Source organism: Pleurodeles waltl, chromosome 11 (assembly GCF_031143425.1).
Source record: "Pleurodeles waltl isolate 20211129_DDA chromosome 11, aPleWal1.hap1.20221129, whole genome shotgun sequence".
NCBI lineage: Eukaryota > Metazoa > Chordata > Amphibia > Caudata > Salamandridae > Pleurodeles > Pleurodeles waltl.
The window spans coordinates 178,056,276-178,079,102 of NC_090450.1; the positions used below are offsets into that span (position 1 = coordinate 178,056,276).

The window sequence follows — 22,827 nt, forward strand, 5'->3', positions numbered from 1 at the left end:
AAAGAAAAGTAAACGGCTATCTCCATGCTAAGAGAAAAAGCAGCAGTTTTTCGGAAGTCAGAGTGACACTTAAGCTCTGTCTTTGAAAGCACATCAAATGTGACAAGGTATAAAACAAACTTAAAGGCATTTTTATTTCTCCTTCACATTCTGAACTCCATCATGGTTATTTTGGGGGGTTCTGCAACACCCACTACACCCTGACTTCCGGAGCCTATGAATGACAGAGTAAGATTTCATTTTGGTCATCACTTTCATAAAGTGCTTGCAAATCAAACCCATGCAGAGCTGTCACTGTGTTCTCGGTAATGGTCACTTCAACTCATTGCGTAAGTGAGCTCCAAGCAGTCTTGTTCAGCTGCCTTACACCACCTGTTTTTCCAGATAAATCAATGTTGAGAACTAGGGAGATTTTTAGCAGAAGTGCCACTGGAATTATGAGACTTTGCAGCCACAGCTTTTTTCACATAATTATGGATTTGCGGCATGTGCCACAATAATGCATCATCTGCTGCATAACTGCAGATTTTAACAAAAACAATTGTTTCTAGCTCACGTGGCGACATATCCACGTGCAATGGAGGGCCCCTTGCAGTGGTTAACTGGCCATCTTTTATTGCTTATTTCTACATTTACTTGTTAAATGGACACTAATGAGGTGAGGTCTTTGCCCAGACAGTTGGACCATGTACAAAAATAAAATAAATATTGAACACTATCACAAAATGTGCAGAATTAGACATAAGTTGCCTTTACTTATTATTTGCTGAATCTAATGTATAACAAGCAATGTATACGTGAAAACAGTTAAAAAAAAAAAAAAAAAGGAATCATATAGAAGGCACAGGAATGTAGGAAGCCAAGTACATCAGTTGTAGATAGAGTACCATACAGACTGGTGCTTGTACGCCCTGCATCATGCCTTACGAATCGTACCAAGGAGAACCCATTAGGAGTATTTTTTCTCTCTTCCTATCCAGTCCCCACTATCCACCCCATCCCCAAATTGCTCTACCACCCCACACCTTTTCCCACTTCCTGGGACATCCTCTACTCTTATAAACCACCTTCTCTGCTCTCTGGCACCAAACCAGATCTGCTTCCCAGTCAGTGAATCGTGGAGGGGTGGACTTTTTCCCAGGACCATGCAAAAGTTCATTTAGCCACCCCTGCTTCCAGTGCGGCCCATATGGCGTCCAAGGGGATAGTTTAACCTAAAACCTGAGGCATCTTGCCAGTCACTGCCTGCCAATAGGTTTGAATTACTGGACAGTCCCATAGATTGTGGAAAAAGGTGCCTTCTAAGCCACAGCCTCTCAGACACAACGACCTGTCAACTTGTCCTTTTTTTATGAAGGAGGATCCTGGAATAGTATGACCTGTAAAGGATTCTCAGCTGTACCAGTTTGAATCTAGCACGGATTGCTATCTCCCTTGGGCTCTGTAATTCCGCCAACCAGTCATCATCCTCGATCTCCCAAGTTTTTGAACCATGCCTCCCTCAATGGCACTAGTGCATCAGGTGAATTATTTTCCAGTTTCTTATACATTAGCGTGTTGGCCTTGGCAGTCAGGGGCTCATTGAGTATGTGTCTTCTAGAAGAGTGGCTTCTTATTATTGTTCTCCCTCAAGGATATGGCATCTAAGAGCGTGGCCGAGTTGGAGGTACCTATATTTTCGGTCTCTGTCAGTTCGTATTCCCATCTGAGATCTTTGAATTGTATGACAGACTGCCCTCTCCAGACATCTCCCTGGTGCTCAATGCCTATTTTTCCCAACCTGTAAGTCTGCTCACTCCAGTTAACAAATCATACTCTAAGAGGAGTCATATCAGTGACCCTATTTCACCAGCCCAGGAAGCCAGTGACTTCTCTCCATGCCAGTACCACCATTTGAATGTGAGTCAGTAGATCTTGTTCCAACTGCCGGTGGTATATTGCTGTCATATAGCCCCTCTTGCCCATCCCTGCTCTATACACCCTATAGGCCGGCTCTTCATGGTCGCTAAAAACCCTCTCATTCACAACCACCCTATTGTGAGGCCCAATAGTATCTGAGGGTGTCTGAGATAGCCAGCCCACCATCATATACCCCCCTCAGGAGTTTGCATAGCGCAATGCGTGCGCTATTACAATTCCATAATAAAAGGAGAATTTCATGATCAATCAGCTGGAAAAGCTCCTTGGAAAACCTAAAAGGGTAATTCTGGAATTAATAAAGTAAATGCGGGAGAGATGTTATCTTATACAATGCCAACCTACCCATTACTGGTAAGGGCAACATTCTCCAATGTGCCACGTCCCCATCGAGTCTTTCAATTTGCTGAAGTGGGTTCTTGCTTAGGAAGTCCTGCGGCTCTCGTGATATGGATCCCAAGTTAAAACCCTGCCAAGGTGACCAAGACGTAGCGCAGTGGACATTTCTGGGGGCTTTTTGATAGTGGAAATATTAAGAATTTGGACCAGTTAATTTGGTAGTCCAAGTGGTCTCCAAATGTGCTGAATATTTGCAGTATTCTGTTGATATAAAGAGCTGGCTGAGTGAGGTATAGCATAGCATCATCTGTGGAGAGGGAGATGCTCCCTTTCCAGTCCTCCACCCAAGGTGCCCTTTCTTGCAGCATAATTTAGTCAACCCTGCCACATAATTTGGTGCTCCCATGTAGCATAATTCCAGTGGCGCTGGTCAGAACTGCCTTTCATGCTGGACAATCTCGTCTTTCTAATGCCTCATAGCTCGAAGGAGTGTCTCCATTGGTTAAAGCTAAAAGAGGCTTCAGCTTCTACATAGATCCCACTAATCTCAGTGGGGTGAACAATTATCTTTCTGTGTTCTGTGCAGAACAGGACTCTGACAAGGTGGATAGTCCTCTGCACTAAAATTTGTAATGCATTGGCCAAGAAACTGCCTCTGAAAAGACTTAAGGTTCATTCCAACAGGGCCAAAGTTTTCACCATGTTGTTGGCATGTGAAGTGTATGCTCTCGCGATTGTTTGGGGCTGCTACATGGGTGTCAGTGTACCCTTTCACAAAGCACTGCTGCTTTGATAGCCAGGTCTAACTGGGTGGTCATTTTGACCGTTTGAAATTGCAGGACCTTTTGGTCTGAGCCATTCCACAGACCCACCATTTGGGGAGTTACTGCTTTGTTATCTTTTTTAAAGGTGATGAGTCTTCGGTTAGAAGTATCAATCAGAAAAACAAGTTACTTACCTTCAATAACTCTTTCTGTTGGATGCTCTGACTGCACATCTCTCATTGCCACCTCTCCCTCCCATTCTTGGGAATTGTCTCACTTTCATTCTAAAAAGATCCCAATTCAGGAATTTGCACACTGGTGCCACTAATTAATTTTGGGCACCTCCTCCTTGGAGCATGGAGAAAGTCAAGAAAGAAACTGATATCAGGAGGCATGGCCGGCGGTGTATGCCGCTCCCCTCTGCACATACAGGACATACACAGTTTGGGGCAGAGCCGCAGTATGCCACCTATTGGCATGGGGGAGCAATGCTGTTTAAATTTTCTTGATCATTTTCTTGATCATGTCTGGAATTGGAGTATCCACCACAAACAGCGTTGACAGAGGTAGGTAATATGTTCATTTATTTTATAGGATGCACTCTAATGTGAGCACCTCTGACTCTGATGACGTGACCTTTTATAGTGCTTGCATTTTCCCTTGTTATCAGGGTTTTACATGTAAACATACAAAGGAGACTACTTTCCAATTGTATTTAACCACGAAAATAGAAAAAGAGAAAACTTAATTATGGCTCTACTGTTCAAGACAAGTTATAGCTAGCCGGTCCTTCTGCCACAAGTTTACCCCTCTTACTATGATGTTTCTAATCCCCAGCAGATTGTGATCACTACTAAAATTACAAACCGCATAATGAATACAACCTGTTTAAACCTTCAAAGGCACAAGAAATCTCTGTGTTCACATTCAAGTGTTCTTTGACTAGGACCACTGCTTTGATCCTGCTTTAGCATTAGGTTTTTACATTACCTTAAAAGTAGGACATGTTGTGGCCAAAAGATTCTGGGTACACCAGTTCAATGGTTTCATTTCCGAAAGGACAGCTCTAAATACTGATATGGATGGTCCCAGTTCGGACCCTCAAGATAAATTGTTTTTTTTGGGCCATCAAAGCATAGGGCTGTTAGCAGGAATGCACATGCATGCTTAGAACTCTGTATCCAGGTGACAAGAAGGCCAGCTGGATGCTGGTTGCTCTGCGTAGACAGATAGGGTAAGAGGAACCACAAAGGTGGCTCTGGGACACTTCTTCTGGCACTCATGTCACTTAAGGGTGATGAAGGCTTAAGTCCATGCCAGTTGGAGTTTTAGATATTGGGAAAGGACAAGGTGACCAAGCCATTTCAGAAAGATAACACAAATAAATATGGGCCTATGGAGATAACATGCTTACAAGTCAACACTTAACTCATCTGTAGGCTAGTCTTGGGCAGCCATCCTCTGGTTTGTGGTCAGGGTTAGAGAGGGCTTTTCTATGCTCTAGTCTATTGCACCCCTCTTGGGCCTTGTTGTCCCTCATTGGTATGCAATCATGACAACTGACATCACATAGAACATAAGGAGTGTTTAGCTATAATTCTCAAGCAAAGCTTGAATTGTCCAGGTACATAGTATCTATTTTTTTTTTTACATTTTATTTTGTTCTTGCTTTACTAGTATTATACCATTCTAAGATTGTTGACGACCATTGTGCAGTATTAAACCAATAACGACTCTGACATAAGAAATGCTGGGAAAAAAACCTGTAACAATTTCAATTTGTTTGTTCTTTGACTAACCAAGGTATCCTCCACAACAGCTATTTGGACATGGGGTCCTTTCCTGTCTTAGCCTTCTTCTAACAGGAGGCTGTGCGGCCTGATAGTAGTGCATACTGTTTTTGATCCAAATTCCCCTAAATTCAGAATTAGACACTGAACACAACCCTTCCTTGCACTCTTTCTCGCCAGATGTATGATTCATACAGCTTTTGGGGACTCTGCCATACCCAACCATGGGTGTAATGCATGAAAGGTACAAAGCATGCTGGTTAGGTATTCTAGTCTTGTCCCCAACTATTCTTCCTTAGCAGAAAAATCACATGGTTTCACGAACTGTACTATGAAGAGATTATGTACATTGTGCACTGCAAATTCTGTTCCTCATCTATCATTTAGTTGTCACTACTTCTTCTTCCAAGTATCTGAGGGCTACATAAAGGCTTCATTTTACATTTCCCTGTGCACAATATCAACTATAGTACTTTCTAACTTCGTCACACTCACTACCTGATGAACATCAAGTTCCCAGAACAATTTCTTGATGGACATGCTTGGAGCTGTTAGGGCCAAGAGCACCTCATCTATAAACATTGTTGTTTTGAAATCTTTCACTGTCTAGTTTTACCCTCTTTGTGCTCTGGTTCTCTTATTCAATGTTTTAGATGCTTTAGCAAGATCTGAAACATCAGAAGAAATAATGGGTATAACGGTCTAGTGCTGCTGTAAGTCCCTACACTTTCTGATAAGTTCTGTTAACTCTGTCACTGGTGAGTGGTAGCCTGCTATCATCCACCATAATAGGGATTCTCTAAAGCCCCTGTTCCTTTTCGCAACTCATGACAATCCATGCTCCATCCTATTGAAAGCCTTCTTGGGGTCCAGGGATACCTGCAACACTTCTCTGTTATGCTACTCAGCTGTGTCAATGAGGTGTACATCTTTTAGTATTATCACTAGTTGCCCTCCCTTTAATAAATCCCACCTGGTCCGAATGTACCAATAAGTCATTCTTGAACAGGATTTTGAAAAAGAACTTATAACTAGTACTAAGCAACAGAACTGGCTGATAAGAGAAGTGCAGAGGTGAGCCCTTACCTCATTTCAGTATGAAGGAGATGGCAGCCTCCCACAAGGTCAGTGTGAGTTTGAATACAGTAAGAAACTCTACAAGGCATTCTATTAACTTGCAAGGAAGGATCTTATACAGTCCTGCTGAGAACCTGTCCATTTATGTTTTTCCCTGCTTGAGCACTCTAATCGCCAGCTATCTATTTTCCATTGTTATTGGACCTTCTAAGTGCATCCTCTCTGCTGACAGCCTTAGCTAGATTTACAGAGTGAAAGTAATCCTGCCTCACAATTTCTGTTGTGGATTCAGCCAAATATAGCTTGCTCTAATGCTGTTGAAAAATTCTGTTTTATCTTTGTCTCATTATGTATGCACGCACCTTCCTTTACAGTGCTTATGATATCAATTTGTGATTGTTAGACTTTCAGCGTACCTGCTAATAACTTTCCCACTTTTGGCCATGCACATCGTGGGTTGGCCACAGGGCTCGGTCCTTGCCTCGACCCACTACTGCTGAACACTGCCCTTTGGCACCCAAGCAAAGGATGGCCTCCTTTTTTTCCCCTTGTTTTTGGTTTGAGAAGCACAGTTATGATTGCAAACCAACATAGGTTCCTGGATCATTGGACTGTTAGCAGGTCCACAGACCATATTAACAGGAATGTGACCTCTGCAAGAGACCCTCTAGCACCTACAATCTTGCTGTGAGCCCTTCCTTCTGGTTTGCAAATTCTTCAACAAAACATCGTTTTTGAAAATTATTGACATAAGTGTTGTTAACTGTGCCACCGGTGAGTGGTAGCCCACTGTCATCCACCATAATGGGAATTCTCTAAAGCCCCTTTTCCTCTTCGCAACTCATGAAAAAACATGTTCCATCCTATTGAAAGACTTCTTGGTGTCCAGGGATACCTGTTCCACTTCCTTTTGGGCCCCAACCACCGATGTCCTTTGGGGCCCCCAACCACCTGTGTATTTTGGGGTCCCCACCCACCTGCACCAGGGATCAGCAGATGCGCTTTCCGATACCTTATGGTCCTTTAGCTTCATTTTTAGATCTTCTTGACTACATCTTTAACATGTAAACTCTTTTCAATCCATCGCAAAACATTTTTTAAATTCTAATTTCTCAAAAACTACTGAACGGATTTACACCGAAGTAAAGAAAGGCACATCCTTATGTACTTTTATGCCAAGTTTGTTGTTTTTTCTGTTTAGTTTTTTTCTGTATCAGAGAGCAACTATTCTTATGGGAATTAAAGTGGGGGAAAAAATATTTTGACAGCCCCTATTTTTGCCCCGCCCAGATGGAGCTACACGCAACTTGCCAGTGTGAACCCAAATTGGTTGGACTTTTTTCATTAGTTTCATGCAGAGTTGTCAAATGACACCAAGGGTATTAATGAAACAAAAATTCCTTTGGTAATGAAAGTGTGACCAAAACGGAACTACATAGAAGGCATTCCATATATACATTTCTACATTCTACATGCATGCGTTATATATATTAGGTTGCTTGTTTAGTTTTACTTGACTGTTAATGTTTTACAATACTTTATGTTGAAAGGTGGTCGGCAGTATATGATGGGTCTGAGACATGCTCCTATGGGTAAGTCTGTTTCATTACATTACTAAAAAACTAAAATGCTAGGTATTGAAACATGTTGAAGGCAAATTCATTAACCCAAATAGCATAAATTTGATTGATCATTAAGATTTTTAGAATTGATTTAAGACTGAATATTAGTTGTTATATCCCTAATAGGATTTAAATTATTTCGATACTCTACAGAGGAAAAACTATCTGTGACCTTTTCATAATTCACAGTAGTTTGGCAGCATAACTGGTTTCTACCATTAATCGCTTAAACATCCAGCTCCTGTGAATTTTTTTCGGTGAGTTTGTTGTGGCGATTCTTTCGCACTGGGACGCCCTATTTCTGCAGCCACATGCTTCATAAATTATACACATAAGCCGCCTAGGATTTATACACCCACTGAAAACATGAAGCATTAGAAAAGATTTAGCATTTCTAATATTGTCTTCCTTGATTTTTAAATTTTCAATAAAAAGTGATTTAAAAAAAAAGGAAGGATTGGGGCGAGGGATATAGGGCCAGATGTACGTCCTTCACACAGTGTTTTTGCGACTTGCATTTTGCATTTCTTTGCACCTAGCAAACGCTGATGTACAACAGTGTCTGAGACACTGAGATTCCTAAATGGGTAACAAAAGATCTGCCTCATTAATAATTATGAGGCATGTCGCATTTTGCAACCCATTGGAAATTGCTTGCACTCATAGGAATGGTGACCTACTGGGGTTAGCAGACCACCATGTCTGTGACTGTTTTTTACATAATGCATTTTTTTAAATGCAGCCTGTTTTCCTTAAATGAAAATGGGATGCATTTCAAAAATAAAAATGAAAAGTTTTCTTTTCATTTTTTTTAGAGCGGGCAGTGGGAGCACTGCCTGCTCTGAAAAAATGTTGGTTTCCCCATTCACAAAGGGGAAGCAGGACACCTTCCTGTTTACGAATGCCTTACTACCAGCTTGAAGTTGGTGGTAATCTGCAAATGTTTACCAACCACATTTCCGGTCGCAAAACATTCTTACATACCAGTGTGACTCTCTGTTAGGAAGGATGCCCACAACAAGCCCCTTCCTAATGGCGACTACAAACCCTATTTTGCGAGTCAGTAATAGGTTACCAACTCACAAAATAGGGTTGGTACTTGCCAAAAAGCATTTTACCAGACACAAATGGCCCGATGGTCCGTTTGCGACCGGTAAAAAGTAAAATGCTTCTTTGTACATCTGGCTTACAGAGTAAATTCAAAGTAAACTTAAGAAATGGATAAAATGACCTAAAACATTGGGCAGTAGTTCATTAATAGGTGAAAGATTATCTCTCTATCTCTATTTCTCTGATGTCCTCAACTGTGATTGCCGTGCACTATTCTCCTATTATAGTTTTTTTATATGAAAAACTATATGTTCATTTCCTTTTCAATTTAACATCCATATTCCATTTTGTTGTTTTTTTGCCATTATTTTTTGGCATTTTTTATATTTCTGTTCTCTGAGGTATTTTCTTATGTTTTTATATATTTATTTCTTTATGTAATTTTTTTTATTGAGTGCTTCAAATATCCCTGCTACAATTGGAGAGCACTCTACAAATCAAATAGTAAAGATGTATGATGCTGTAAAAGTTTGGCAAGGGACAACTATTATCCCAGTACATGCATAACAATATGCCACTAAAAGTGAATAATGACAGCACAATCTAAAGCCAGAAAATAGTCAAGAATTTGGAGTTTGGAGCAGGGAAAGGGTGGAGGCATGAGAACAAGGAAAGAAACAGCTAAGCAGAAAAGGGTCAACAATAAGAGATAAAAGAGAGACAGAGGCAATCAATTTTGACAGGAAACAGTAATTTTAGATGCTAGCTGTGAAATGCTTTTTTGAGGTCACATATAAACATGGTCAGAAAGGTAACAAGTGTAGTATGTTTGGCATTGTGTCCAAATCAAGGGGACCTATTAATGGTGGTGATCATCTTGAAGTGAGGGAGTTTATGATGTAATAAGGATCTAGCTTAATTTCTCACTGCTTGTAATTAGTCTGGCTGCGGGTGGAGTCTATCCCTGATGGTTTAAGGTGAGTCTGCAGAAAGCAGTTGATTAGGCTATTATCATACTCAATCTCAGATATCACAAGTGCATGTTCAACTGATTTGGGATCCCTTTTAGAAGTGAAAAGGGTTTGGGATTGCTAGTAGCTTAACTTGATAGGTTACATTTATATTGATTTATTTAATATAACGTCCAAAATATAAAGACTTGATCATCCATAAACCAAGTGACTTAGTAGAGGCCCCAGTGTTGGGAAGGATCTGCTCTTTTCATTTAGTATTCAAGTAGTATTGGGGGTTTCTTGTTCTTTGTTTGGTCATAGTATGAGAAACTTAATCTTTGTGTTTCTCGTATGTTCCATGTTATCTATCCAGGTACTGACCTCCTTGAGACACAGTGTAAAATATATTGAAACATTCAGATCTACTGATCTGCTACTGGAACTGGGTGTAATCTGTATTTGATGGTGATAGGCAAGGCTCTGGTCAGGGTTTCAGCAATAAGTTGAATAGGAGGGGAGCAAGAAAGAAAAATAGAAGTTTTCAGTCAATAAAAAGCTGATATATTGTGCCCTATTAACCACATAGGATCAAAAACAATAAAAAAAAAAAAGAACCTTCAATACCTGTTCTGCTGCTTAGGATTTAGAGGATGATGAGATGATTGTTAGCGTTGAAAAAAGCAGATAATGTGAGGTTCACAAAGAGGTAAGATTTTCAGTCAGAAATCCTTAGGGTGTCACCAACAATTTTGAACTTTTATTACTGTGTCAGTTGGCCCAAATGCTGGTTGCCAGAATAAATTTTCTAGCTGATTCATAGTACATCTTTTCATGAGGAAAGGTACCAAGTGATAGGTTTAGAATTTTCCAAGAGATCAGGATCAACATTCAGTTTTTATATGTGAGGTGGGCTGGAGTGACTTTAAAAAGAGACCCTTTTGTAGTAGAGCTTTGCTACGTTGTTTTAAGAAAATTCGGGTTTGGTCTGGTAGAGAAGTTTCTTGTTGGACTTTGTTTCAGCATAAAGTGCAAAATGCATAGATTTCATGTTGAATGCCTCCATTTCTTTTCAGAGGTATAAACAGTGTTCTACTTGCTGTTTGCTAAACTATGGAGCTGTCCTCTGAGTTGACATGAATTCGAGCCAGCAAGGGCAAGTTCAGGTACTTTATTGGATGACCAAGTAATTGGGATCCAGGTCATGGTGGCTGATGGAAAAACCTGCTTGAATTTTACCAATCAGTTTTTTTTTTTATCCGTTTTTATGTCTGATACTGTTGCAAACATCGTTATTCTTGATGGGGTGGGTGTTAAGTTGAACGATGAAAGGGATAAGGGATTAACGGGATCAGTCTTTAAGGAGGGGCTGAACAACTGGGCTCCGTCAAAAGTTGTGATCTCTATTTGAGTCCCTGAGTTCCTCAATAAAATTGTTTTTACCAGGCAATGAGGCAAAGTATGTGCACACTGATGAGAATATATGTGTTGCAAATGTCTGTTACCAGAGCCTGGAATTGTGAGAGTCTAGAGGGAATCTACAAATAACTTATATATCACCTCTCTGTACATTATTTGAGATTGTAAGAACTTACTTAACTAGTTGTAAAATTTTAAAAAATGGCATGAGGGCTCTGTCAGGACAATGATCTCTTTATTCATCTAGGAGAAATGGCATTGGAAGTGGCACTGGCAGATCGACAGTTGATAATAGCTATTTGATAAAGACTTCTAGTTGCAGATTCCTTACCTTTTGAATTTCCCCCAAGCATCAGACTGGATCCGGAGAATTTTCTGAGCAGTATCCCTGCTAGCCATTAAGTGGCATTGATCGGCTCCTCGTCCGCGCCAGATATGACATCCCGGGTCCTATATAGGTGCCACCCTGTCACGCTGATGTCAGTTCTTCTCTTTCTACGCCATTTAGTGCTGATCCGAAGAGAGCTACCCCTCAGTCATTTTTTGACTGGCTTTTTCTGACTTTTTCTCAAAGATTTTTTCAATGTTTTCAGCTACTGGTGCGTCAAAGATGTCACCAGAAAGACTGGGTTTAAGCCCTGGGGGTCCAGACCTTGACAGATCCGCACTTCATGTGTCTTTGGTGCCTGGTGCACGACCATGACCCGAATTCATGCTCTGAGTGTCGGGCCATGCATCCAAAGGCTTTGAGGGAGCAGTCCCTTAAGCTGATTCCGGCCCAACGCTCTACTCCAAGCAAGTCGAGATCCCGGTCGAGAGGAAGGCCCGGGATAGGTAGCCTAGTCCTCCATTATCGTTGTCCCATTCCAAGTCCTCTGGGTGATAGGATAAGTTGAGGCACAAGGAGGAAAAGAAAAAGTCGAAGTGTTCTTTGACTTCCCCTTGTCCGTTGGCCAAGGAGGGAGCATTGATGTTCTAGGCCTCTCTTTGAGGTGCCTGGGCCGCCTCCGTGCCTCCCAGAGTTTCAGGGAGCCAGAGTGACCCCTGCCCAACTCAAGGAGTTTTATGAGGCCAACCGCCTAATTTTCTGTCCCATGCCCACGGGCGTGGCCAAACCCATTCTCAGTGCTTACTCCAACACAAAGCTAAATGGGTGACTCCGACGCCGGCAGGAACCTTTCATCCTATGTTGGATCCTGACCCCCTTTCTTCTGAGCTAGGGTATGTTGAGGAATGGGAAGGGTTGTTGGACCCTTTTTTAATGCCAGCTCTAAAACCCTTTGGCTGGTGTACAGATTTGGGTGAGGCCAGACGACTAGATACTTCTCTGCATACTGGCCTTCTTTCTTCCTCTATCATGTCTACAGAGGAAATAGATTCCTATTCCATGGTGGTGAGAAGAGCAGCTGAGGCCATGGACCTTGAGTTGCCTTCGGTGGCTGTCAGGACGAACCTCCTGAAAGAGGTCCTTCAAACTGGAGCTACCTCCTCAGAACCCATTCTCCTCTTTAATGAAGCTCTCACAGATGTCCTACTGGATACCTGGTCCAAACTCAGTAGAGGGACTCCTGTGAATAGGACAGTTGCCTGCTGCTTTCACCCCGCTTCAGGGGACGCAAGCTTTCTGACGCAACCCCCCCCCATCCTTGAGAGCTTGGTTATCCAAGCCTCTACATCCCAGGGCATGTTCACTTCTGCACCCCCAGGTAGGGAATACAAAGGATTGGACACACTTGGAAAGAAGATTTTTTCTTCCACCAGATTAGCGTTGGCGGTCCATGAAAACTGCATGCCTTTTGGGCCGTTATTCCCACATGCTGTGGGATACAGTTGCGCAAGTGCTGCTCAGGTCCCAGAGGAAGCCCGGGCTGTACCCTCTCAGGCCGTTGCTGATGGGGAGACACAGCAATGTTCACCTTCTGTTGCGGACTGATCACAACAGACTCACTAAGCAGGGCGGTTTTGTCGACAGTGGCCCTGATACACCACGCCTGGCTGAGGATGTCTGACTTTTCAGGGGATGTACAGGCTACTTTGACATGCCCTTTGCTGGCACCTGTCTCTTCGGAGGCCAGGCAGACTCGAAGCTTAAGCGCTTCAAGGATTCTCATGCTACGGCCAGGCCCTTGGACCTTGTGGCAGCCCCTCACCCCCTCAGTCTGCCTTTTGCCCTTTCATGGCTGAGAGCGTGGGATCCACAGACCTCATGGACCAATGAGCAACTTGTCTGGCAGTCCGTGGCAGCGGCCTCTAAGCCTTCCTCATCTGACTCTCCATCAAGGGCCAGCCAGAGGCAGGATCCGCTATCACCTGCTCCATTGGCAGTCCATCACATCAAGACAGGTGGGTTTTGCAGATAGTTTGAAGGGGCTACTCCATCCCCTTTGAGACTACCCATTCATTTATGTCACCATCCTGTGACCGGATGACAGAGGATCTCTTATCTCTTCTTCACGAGGAAGTTACAGCTCTCTTGGCCAAGGGAGCCATAGAGAGGGTTCCCGTGCCAGAAGTAAGTTGTGGCTGCTATTCCTGCTACTTTCTGGTACCCAAAAAGGACAAGAGTCTATGCCCTATCCTAGACCTTCCATCCCTCAATCTCTTCCTCAAGAAAAAAAAGTTCAAAATATTCACTCTGGTTCAGGTTTTATCTGAAATGGACCGAGTAGACTTGAAGATAGCTTTGGACTTGCAAAACGCTTATTTCCACATTCCCGTTCTGCCTGCTCACAGACATTACTTGCGATTCAAGGTGGGCCATGAACACTTTCAATTCACTGTGCTCTCCTTTATGCTTACCATTGCTCCTCGGGTGTTCACCAAGGTGATGGCAGTGATTGCAGCTCAACTGCGCAGATCAGAGGATTCAGTCTTCCCCTATCTCGACTACTGGTAGTTGAAGACTGGCTCGCCCCAGGCTGTTGTCTCCCATCTCCACACTACGGCAAACATCCTGCATTCGCTGAGGTTCACTCTAAATGTGCCGAAGTCACATCTGAATCCCTCTCAGACACTTCTTTTCATCAGAGCTGTTCTGGACACAGTGCAGTTTAGGACTTATCCTCCCGACCTACAAGTCCAGGATATTCAAGCTATGATACAGATGTTTCAGCCTGGTGGGGTTGTTCACCATTTGTGAAGATGCTCTGGGCCTCTGGACGTGACTGGAACAGAAGGGCGTATCCCTAGTGGTTCAACATCTGGTGGGCTATCTGAACACCAGAGCAGAAGAACTCAGCCAAAAATGTCTACCAGATCACAAATGGCTTCTCTATCCGGAGGCAGCGCAAAGTGTCTTTCAGCAGTGGGGAGAGCCTTAGTTACATCTGTTTGCCTCTGCAGAGAACGCACAATGTCAGCAGTTTTGCACGTTGGCGTTTCCAAGGCGGCAGTTGTCACTTCTTGTCTCAAATCGAACTCAGACCTCCTGTCCTCCTTTTCGGCTATTCCACTTCTGCCCAGAGTCTTCAAGAAGATCAAGAATGACCGGGCCCAAGTAAATCAAGTAATCCTTGTGGCTCCAGAATGGGCACGGAGAGTCTGTTATCCCAAGCTGTTGAACATTGATCCTCTGATCAGACTGCCCCTTAGGGAGGATCTTCTGTCCCAAAAGCAGGGGAGGGTTCTGCACCCAAACCTGTCAACTGTCCGCCTTCTTGTGAGGAGATTGAGTGGCAACAGTTGACAGCTTTTGACCTTCCACACGAAGTCTGTAATTTAATCTTAGCCGCCAGGTGTCTCTCCACCAAAACGATATACACCTGTCGTCACAAGAAATTTGTTGCATGGTGCAGAGACAAGTCTCTTGACCCCCCTCTCTGCCCCTCTCTATGAGGTCCTATTGTTTAACCTTTCTTAGGCCCAGAAGGGCTCTGCTATGGGCACTCTCAAAAGGGTAGTTGCCAGCTATTTCTGCGTTTTTGAGTTTGCCTGATCAACCTTCTTTATTTAAGTCTCCTATTGTTAATAGGTCCCTTAAAGGTCTTACACATCTATTTCCTACATCCCCAATCATTATGCCTCAATTCGATTTGAATCTGGTTTTGACCTTTCTGATATGAGCTCCTTTCGAGGCTCTCCACCATTTTCCTCTCTGGCTTCTCACTTTGAAAACAGCCTTCTTTGTGGCCTTTACATCTGTTGAGTGTGAGTGAGTTACATGCATTGTCATCTAAGCCGCCCTACATTTTTAACTGTCCTGACAAAGTGGTGCTTCGCACTAGGGCCTCCTTGCAGCCAAAAGTGGTTACACCCTTTTATGTAGGCCAGTCGATCACCTTTCCTACTTTTTACTCACCCTCGCATCCTTCTAAGTAAGAGGAGAGGCTCCACTGCTTGGACCCAAAAAGAGCGTTGCTGTTCTGTGTTTATCATACAAAAGAGTTCTGGTGAATGATCACCTCTTTGTCAGTTATGTGGGTGCGAGGATAGGTTGTGCAGTGCAGAAGCCGACCATCTCCAGATGGGTCTTACTCTGCAAGATCTGCTATGCACTGGCCAAAAAGCAACCTCCTGAGGGCTTGCGTACTCATTCTATTTGAGTTACAACTGCGATCGCTGTGTTAGCATGCAGAAATGTGGGCATTTCTGCACATGTTTCCCAAACACTACTGCCTGGACAGTGAGGTCTGTAGGGATGGGTACTTTGCCCGTTCGGTCCTGCAGGCCTTTCTAGTTGATCTTGGTTTGCAGACCTACCTCTGGGAATGGTATTGCTTGGGTATCTATCCAAAGGTAAGGGATTTGCAATCAGAAGACGAACAAGTTACGTACCTTTGGTAATGCCTTATCTGGTAGAGACATATTCTAGTTGCAGATTCCTTACCAACACTCTGCAAACTGAATTCTAGAGATAGGGACTCCCCCTTAAGGGACTTAATTTTGACCCACCAGTAGCCAGTGTTTCTCACGGCTCTGCTCTTCTGGTGTGATAAGTTGTGAAATGAAACTGACGTCGACGTGCCGGGGTGGTGCTTGTATAGGATCCACAACATCATATCTGGCGTGGACGATGTACATAACAGACTCTGAGACAATCGATAACAAACAGTGCGCATGGGTACTGATCAGAAAATTCTCCAGATCCAGTCTGACGCAAGGGTGAAATTCAAAGGTAAGGAATCTGCAACCAGAATTTGTCTCTACCAGTTTAGACGTTACTGAAGGTAAGTAACTTGTTCGATGAGGTTACTGGAGCAATAAGATCTCACTCTTATTTTGGTATATCTAGTCTAGAGATTTTCAGGGTGGGTGCAGAGATTGGGAATGCAGGTTTGAGAGAGCATCATCAGGGTTCACGTCGGAACCAGAATGATGGAAGAGGTTCTGTGGGTGGGCTGTCAGAGAAAGTTATGATGAAATCAGAACACAGTGGCTAACGAGAGAGAAGACCTCCATCTAACCTTTTCTCCATAACAGTCAGTTAAAAAGACTCTCTAACATCGCCATTTGGCCTTTTAAAACCTTTCTGAACATCTCTATCACCTAGACCATCTAGAGATCGCCCGCCATTGTTTGACATTCTAAGCATATATCACCATCACAGCTTTAGACCCATAACCTGACAGGCACTTCTGACTCCCTAAACTAAACCCAAATGAGATTCAAGACCCTGAAGATTCTAATAGCGCTCGTTGTCACCTTTTGGGGCCCCGTAGGATGCTACTTTTTGTAGTTTGGGGCCTGCTACGCTTGAAGGTAAACCAGACTATCCAACACACATATAACCTCTGGACTGCCACCTCTCCTGACCATTTCTTTCATTGGCTTGGCCCACTGACTCCTTAGAAATAAAGTCCAATTGTTAACCTCAGTTGAGTCTTGAGCTTGTTGACCACTCACTCAAGGATGGCTATCTTTCCAGCCCACTGCTCAACTCAGCCGAATCATATCTTGATTGATCTAAAAATCTGAGCTTAAAATCCGGGTGGTGAGTGGCTCTAAACCATGGTTACTTGATTTTCTCCCCTATTCACTGCGAACAGATTGCACTCATCTCAGAATATCACTGCCACCTTGGAATGCAAGCCAGCAAAGTCATCCACTAGATAGGACATCTACTCAGTGGCCACCTGTGATCACCGTGGCCTTACTTTCTGTGCTGGACATAGTGGATCCCATTATGATTATCTCTGGCAGGCATACCAGATTCCCTCTGCATCACAGGGAAACATGTGTGACTTCCCCCTAGTCCAGACTACAAACTAGACCACTCACCCCTATATTACACAGTACCATGGGCATATTGGATTTCCCTTCTGCCCAAAAACTGGGAATCCCAACTCTTCTACCCAGACCAACCACCAGTGACCCCTCCATCTGCGACGCAATTCTAGTCTTGCATATTATTGTTATATGAGCGCCAGGACACCTTTTGGGAACAGTTGTGCTCTACAAATGGAAATATTAATATTAGTACAGCTGTAATCTGACTTTCATAGTCTAGTGAACGTGCTGGAGTAAATAAATAATAAATGGTTGAGCAGACTTAAGACAGAGATGGTTCCCTTCCTTCCTATCCACTGGGCAGCAAGTGGTGAGGCTTAGTAACTGTTTTTTCTAAGGGGGCTAAAAACCCTTGTGGTTTACCTCAAAGATTGATCATTGCGCCTTCTCTCTTCAGCTTATTATTAGAGAACTCTGAAGCTGGAGTGGGCAGGTATGTTCTTCCAGTGATATGCAGATGATACAAAAATTTACCTGAAAACCTCTTCTATTGCGGACCTCTCTGCATTGTAAAACAGAATTCATCCACTTCTTACCTTCACAGCAAAACAGAATGGACCCAATTTACTCAACCTTCCGGTCCATGAAGGTTTATCACCATAAATGAACAATGGTGAAATCCGTCCATTTCATCGTAGAAGCCTCACTGACACCTACACCATACAATAATAAAATAGTTAAAAATTGCAACTTCTTCCTCCATTCCCTCATGAAATTAAATTCCTCATGTCTGTGCAGAATTGACAATAATATTCCATGTCCATGTGGCTTTCAGCTGCAATCTCAAGAACTACTCTAGCAGCTGCTCCTCAGCCATCCGGAGTACTGCTCAGTCATTCTTCACCCTGAAGCAAAAAATGTGACATCACCCCGTTTTCTCAGAGGTTCCACTGGCTTCATTTAAATGCAAGGGTCACATTAACACACTGATACCTTGCCTCTGGAATAGCCCACCATAATTCTGTTCTGCTACTAATCTTCAGAGACCTGAGAAACCTTGCAACTCAAAAATCTCTGTGGACTGAGGCTGCTAGGTTCTGAACCTTTGTCTGGAATTGCTCCTCTCATGAAACAGCAACTCCAACCTGGAGCTCTCTTCAGTCAACATTAAAAGACAACTGTCCCTCATTGCTTTCAAGAAACAGCTTGAGACACATCATTTCCATCTATTCTTGGGATAACCTGAGGCCTCTCTCTTCCTGCCACCACTCATACATGTCTCTCATTCTGTTCTGCCCTTCATAACTGGACAATATTAAGAAGGAGAAAGGTGACCAAAACAAAGGGCATTCTGTCCAGTAGATAGTCTGATGACACCTTTGCTAATATTCAGGGCAAACCGTACCACTTGTGTAGGACTGTGATGAGTCGGTAATTATGAGCAGGAGCCTCGTATACCAGGTACAACGTAGAAAGACACACACAGTGATACATACTGTATAATGAGAACCATTCTTAAGTAACTTACAGTGAATGAGGCATCAAAGAAGCAATCTGGATAGAGAAGCAAAGTGGGACATCACTGAAGCTGGAGGAGCATGTGTGTTGCTTTGCTTGAGTAAAAATGATCCTGTATGGCTACTCCCCAGCGGTAAAAACAATGTCATGAATGATAAGGAGACTGTTACTGGCAAACCAATTCTATGTCCAAATTTAGGATTTATTTGCAGCATACAAATTACAGCTTTTCATTAGTATACAAACATTATCATGCAAGCATATAATTTCCAGACCCATGTTGACCTAGATCCCGGTTTTGTTTTGGCAATGAGCCAGAAGGTCAACAGCTTTCCAGTTTGCCACAAGACAAACTTAAAGAGGATGAGTCCGCTATCAAACACATTAAGGAAGAACTGATGAAGAAGATTGTATTATTGAGCTAGTATATAGAAGGCACACTTTACAAAAATACAATAAATTGCAATGCAATAAATTAAACTTTACACCACACTCCTCGAATGCTAAACTATATGTTTAGAGAGCTAGAGATTCTGTATTTGATCATTAAGAAATAATCACAAAAACACCTCATGTCATTAAAAACATATCAGAAAAAATGCATAGCAAGCTAATATTGATAGAGAAGAAAAGCAATTCTAAACAAGCTCATTAAGAAATATTCAGTATCCATTAGAAGTTATAAAACCATTGCACTTGGCTAAATTGGATCAATACAGAGCTAAAGTTGAAATTTGTAACATAAATTCAGATTAATAACTCCAACCACACTATAATATTTGATTTATTAGCAATGAGAAGCTGTAGAAGCCTTAAAGTTAGTTTTGTTTTACTTCTATTTCAGCATGTATGGCTGCGGACTCCAGTGTTTCTATGGCAGGTAAGCTTACAAAGATTGATATTTAACTTTGAAACAATTAATTTTGTATTTTTATTAAAAAGACTGAAGACATAACACAATCAGTTAGATGGTAAGAGACCATAATATAGGATTAAGAATACTGATTTAATTTTGGTCTAGTTTGGTTTCATCTGTGAAACAAAAGAAAATATACTTCAAGCCAAGCAGCATTAAAAACAATAATACTAGAGAAATATTATGTGAATATAAATTTGTTGCAGATACGAATCACTGACTAAAATGTTCTCGATTATCAAGGTTTTTAAAAAAAAAATTATACATTGCAGACCTACTTATTGTTTCTGAATAATTGGTTGAGGCACAAATCTTCTTTTTAATAATTTGAGATGTTGGTGGGCTTCCTTTGGAGCTAAGCATTGAGAATCGGTCTACTGTGCCATGTACTGACTGTATTTGTGAATTATGCTTGTCCTGGAGTTCAGAGTTTGAAGGAGGTTATGTTTGATTGTCCTCCCTTGTCTATCTGAAGGACACTTTATTTTCAAAGAATGTCCCTAGATCATAATATCCGGACAGTAACTTTTAGTGCTGAATCTAACCTATTTCTTTGTTTTGAATCAGTAAGGTATTTCTTTTCATTTTTATCTATATGTGGATAATTAGATTTTTAACTTGCCTTTTGATTGTGTTTTCAAGAGTTTGTTCAGTATGTGTTTTGAGTATTGTGTGATATTGTTTATGCTGGCTTTTTTGTGAAAGTGTAACTGTAAATAAACTGAACTAATCATCTATTCTAGAAAGACTGTTTACCAGTGCACTGGTGAGTGATGGGCTGTTTATCTCACCAATAAAATGGATATAGAAATGTATTGTACGAAAGAAATAGCACCTTATAAAGTTTTCATGTTTAACATACCAAAATTCTTTTTCCACATGTTATATTTTGACAGGTTTGATCTAGTGACATTTATCAGGGATAACCCCAAGCACGCCAACTTTAGTGTACCCAATAATTACTGAGTGTGGTAAACTCTGCATCTTTTGTAATTGTGTTTCATGTGCAGACACAGGTTTGTTTAAGGGTTCCAAAATAACAAGATGCTTGGAGTTGAAGCCTATGATTTGAATGTACTATATGCCATTTCGGTGGACACGTTGAAAAAAACAGAAGCTGTATCACATGTGAAACAGAGCGACCTATATGTAATGTGGGCCCTGGTATACAATTAGCTTCCTAAAGTGTACAACAATAAACTTGGGCAGGTTTACATGTGATAACATGAGTGCAATATTTAGCGAAGTACCTTCACCATCATGGTACTTGTTGCCTTCCTCTGTGACCTCTCCCTTGAAATGCCAGTAAACCTATATTTAGCAGTAGAGGAATTGAATCTCTTGTATTCACTGCTCTGCATTGTCTTGTCCAGAGCAGAGAATAATTTTCCTACCAACCGTGCTGACATGTCATTTGAGCTTAACCTTTACTTTCATGGAGTTTTTTTTTTTAGTTACGTCACATATTTGCAGGTAGAGTACTAGCCACAAAGTTTGAACTTCGCTCTATTTTAGAGCAGATGCAACATCTACAGCTACTATTAACAGCCCTAGTAAGATCATCTACATTGCCCACTTATACCCAGACAGATATTTAGGCAACGGCCTAAGTTGCATCACAGCAAATGTGCATTGAGCAGACCTTAAAGATGAACAAACTTGCAAATGACCAGACATAGATATGATAACGTACAACACAGCATCTGGATACCCTCATGGATGAAAAACTGTGCATCACAAGGACTGATTGAAGATTGTTTCAAGTTGTGGCTACTTCGCATTTGCATTTGGAAGACAGTTAGAAATTGGGAGTGCAGATGTAATGACTTGTGGACCTTTCCAAAGACATGAAGGAATAATGTTAGATGTTAGGTAATCATTTGCTAAGTGTTAAGGGCTCTAAAGGTTAGACAGACATCCGTAGCGTTATTCTGTGCATTGGCACAGACGGTGAAAACATTTCCTTGCTTTGGGTATTTGCTTTTCTACATAGACCATAAGTCAATCTGAGAGCATGGTTTTGAATCGTGTGTACCACATTTTTACTATATATCTTCAGAATTGCTAGCCTTTATCTGCCAAATGTTTTCTGCAGTTTGCTGAAAACCAGCCGCGTTCATGGATTCCTTCAACTCAAAGCACTACTTTTGAACCAAATTAGAACAAAGATGTGTTTGCAGCCAAAGCTTTTTGTTCAGAAAAATTATTTTGCCACATTTGAGCTCTGATGGTTACCCCGTTATGATGTATAGTTTCTTTGTTCATGTAATTTTGAAGCCATGCACATTTGCTCAAAGATTTACTGGTAACTACAACATATAATTTGTACACAAATATTATTAAGAAAGTCCTAACCTGTATTTTCACGGTGCGCATTTTGTTTACTTCACAAGCCAGAGTTCCTGGATATCTCATATCTTCCATGGGTCAGAAATTGAGTTGAAAACTCTGTTAATGAACACAATAAATATGTAGAGATAGGCAAACTCCATTAATTCAACAAGTGCCTTGAATACACCCTTACAAAAAAGATGTATCTCCATCACTCCTCTTATATAGAATTTTATATTGGTAATTAAAAGCTGCAGAAACCTTAACACTTTTTTGTCCTTTTCTTCTGTTTTAGCTTGTTTTGACATGTCTCCTGTCTGCCCACCACCTCTGCTAGGTAATCTGTCTAAAAGTGATGCCCACCTGGGAACCTGTTCTTATTTTATTTGTTGGTGACTGAATGTCTCCTTCTGGGATTAGTCCTCACACTTCCCAAAAGCAAAGTTGGTACTCTAAATGAAACACACAGTTTATAATGACCTTATGAAAAATATACTGATGGACTCATGGTGGGATAGGGGCAGTTAAATCTCCTTTGATGTTCAGTATTCAGTATTGTACTTTAACAATCAAAATATTTGTAGCCTAACCCTATACGTGCCTTTTTGAAATACTAACAGTCGGGTGTTTGGTGAATCCCTTAGATTCACTGTTCAGCCAAGACATAGTTTGTGTAGAGAATCTTTATTTGAAACTTAAGCCCAGTATTTATGAACAAAGTTTTTTTTCCTGACAAAGAAACTATCCAGTTGGATTCTAGTCTTTGTAGTTTGCACAACATCACTTGATTACTGCTTGTGACTAAGTAAGGTCTCAAATAAAAAATATGTTCCATTACTGTTCATCCCCATTTCATTTTCATATTGTGCCCATTGCAGTGTAAATATAACTCCTATCACGTATTCCACTCCCATTGAATCGCCTAGCAATTACAAAAGATTTACTTGTACTTCCTTCAACATAACATAT

At 41.7% G+C, this 22,827-nt stretch overlaps 1 protein-coding gene across 2 annotated transcripts in view; it reads left to right on the forward strand.

Annotated features, from left to right (window-relative positions):
- The window catches only part of VWA5A (von Willebrand factor A domain containing 5A), a 368,835-nt gene that overhangs the window by 238,475 nt on the left and 107,533 nt on the right, over positions 1 to 22,827 (forward strand). Inside the window, exons 15-17 of one of the 2 annotated variants that reach the window (XM_069213388.1) lie at positions 7,438 to 7,479; positions 19,456 to 19,491; positions 22,154 to 22,195. In XM_069213388.1, the coding sequence (XP_069069489.1) occupies positions 7,438 to 7,479; positions 19,456 to 19,491; positions 22,154 to 22,195 (120 nt within the window). The remainder of the gene's footprint in view (positions 1 to 7,437; positions 7,480 to 19,455; positions 19,492 to 22,153; positions 22,196 to 22,827) is intronic. The other variant, XM_069213389.1, reaches the window with a different exon arrangement.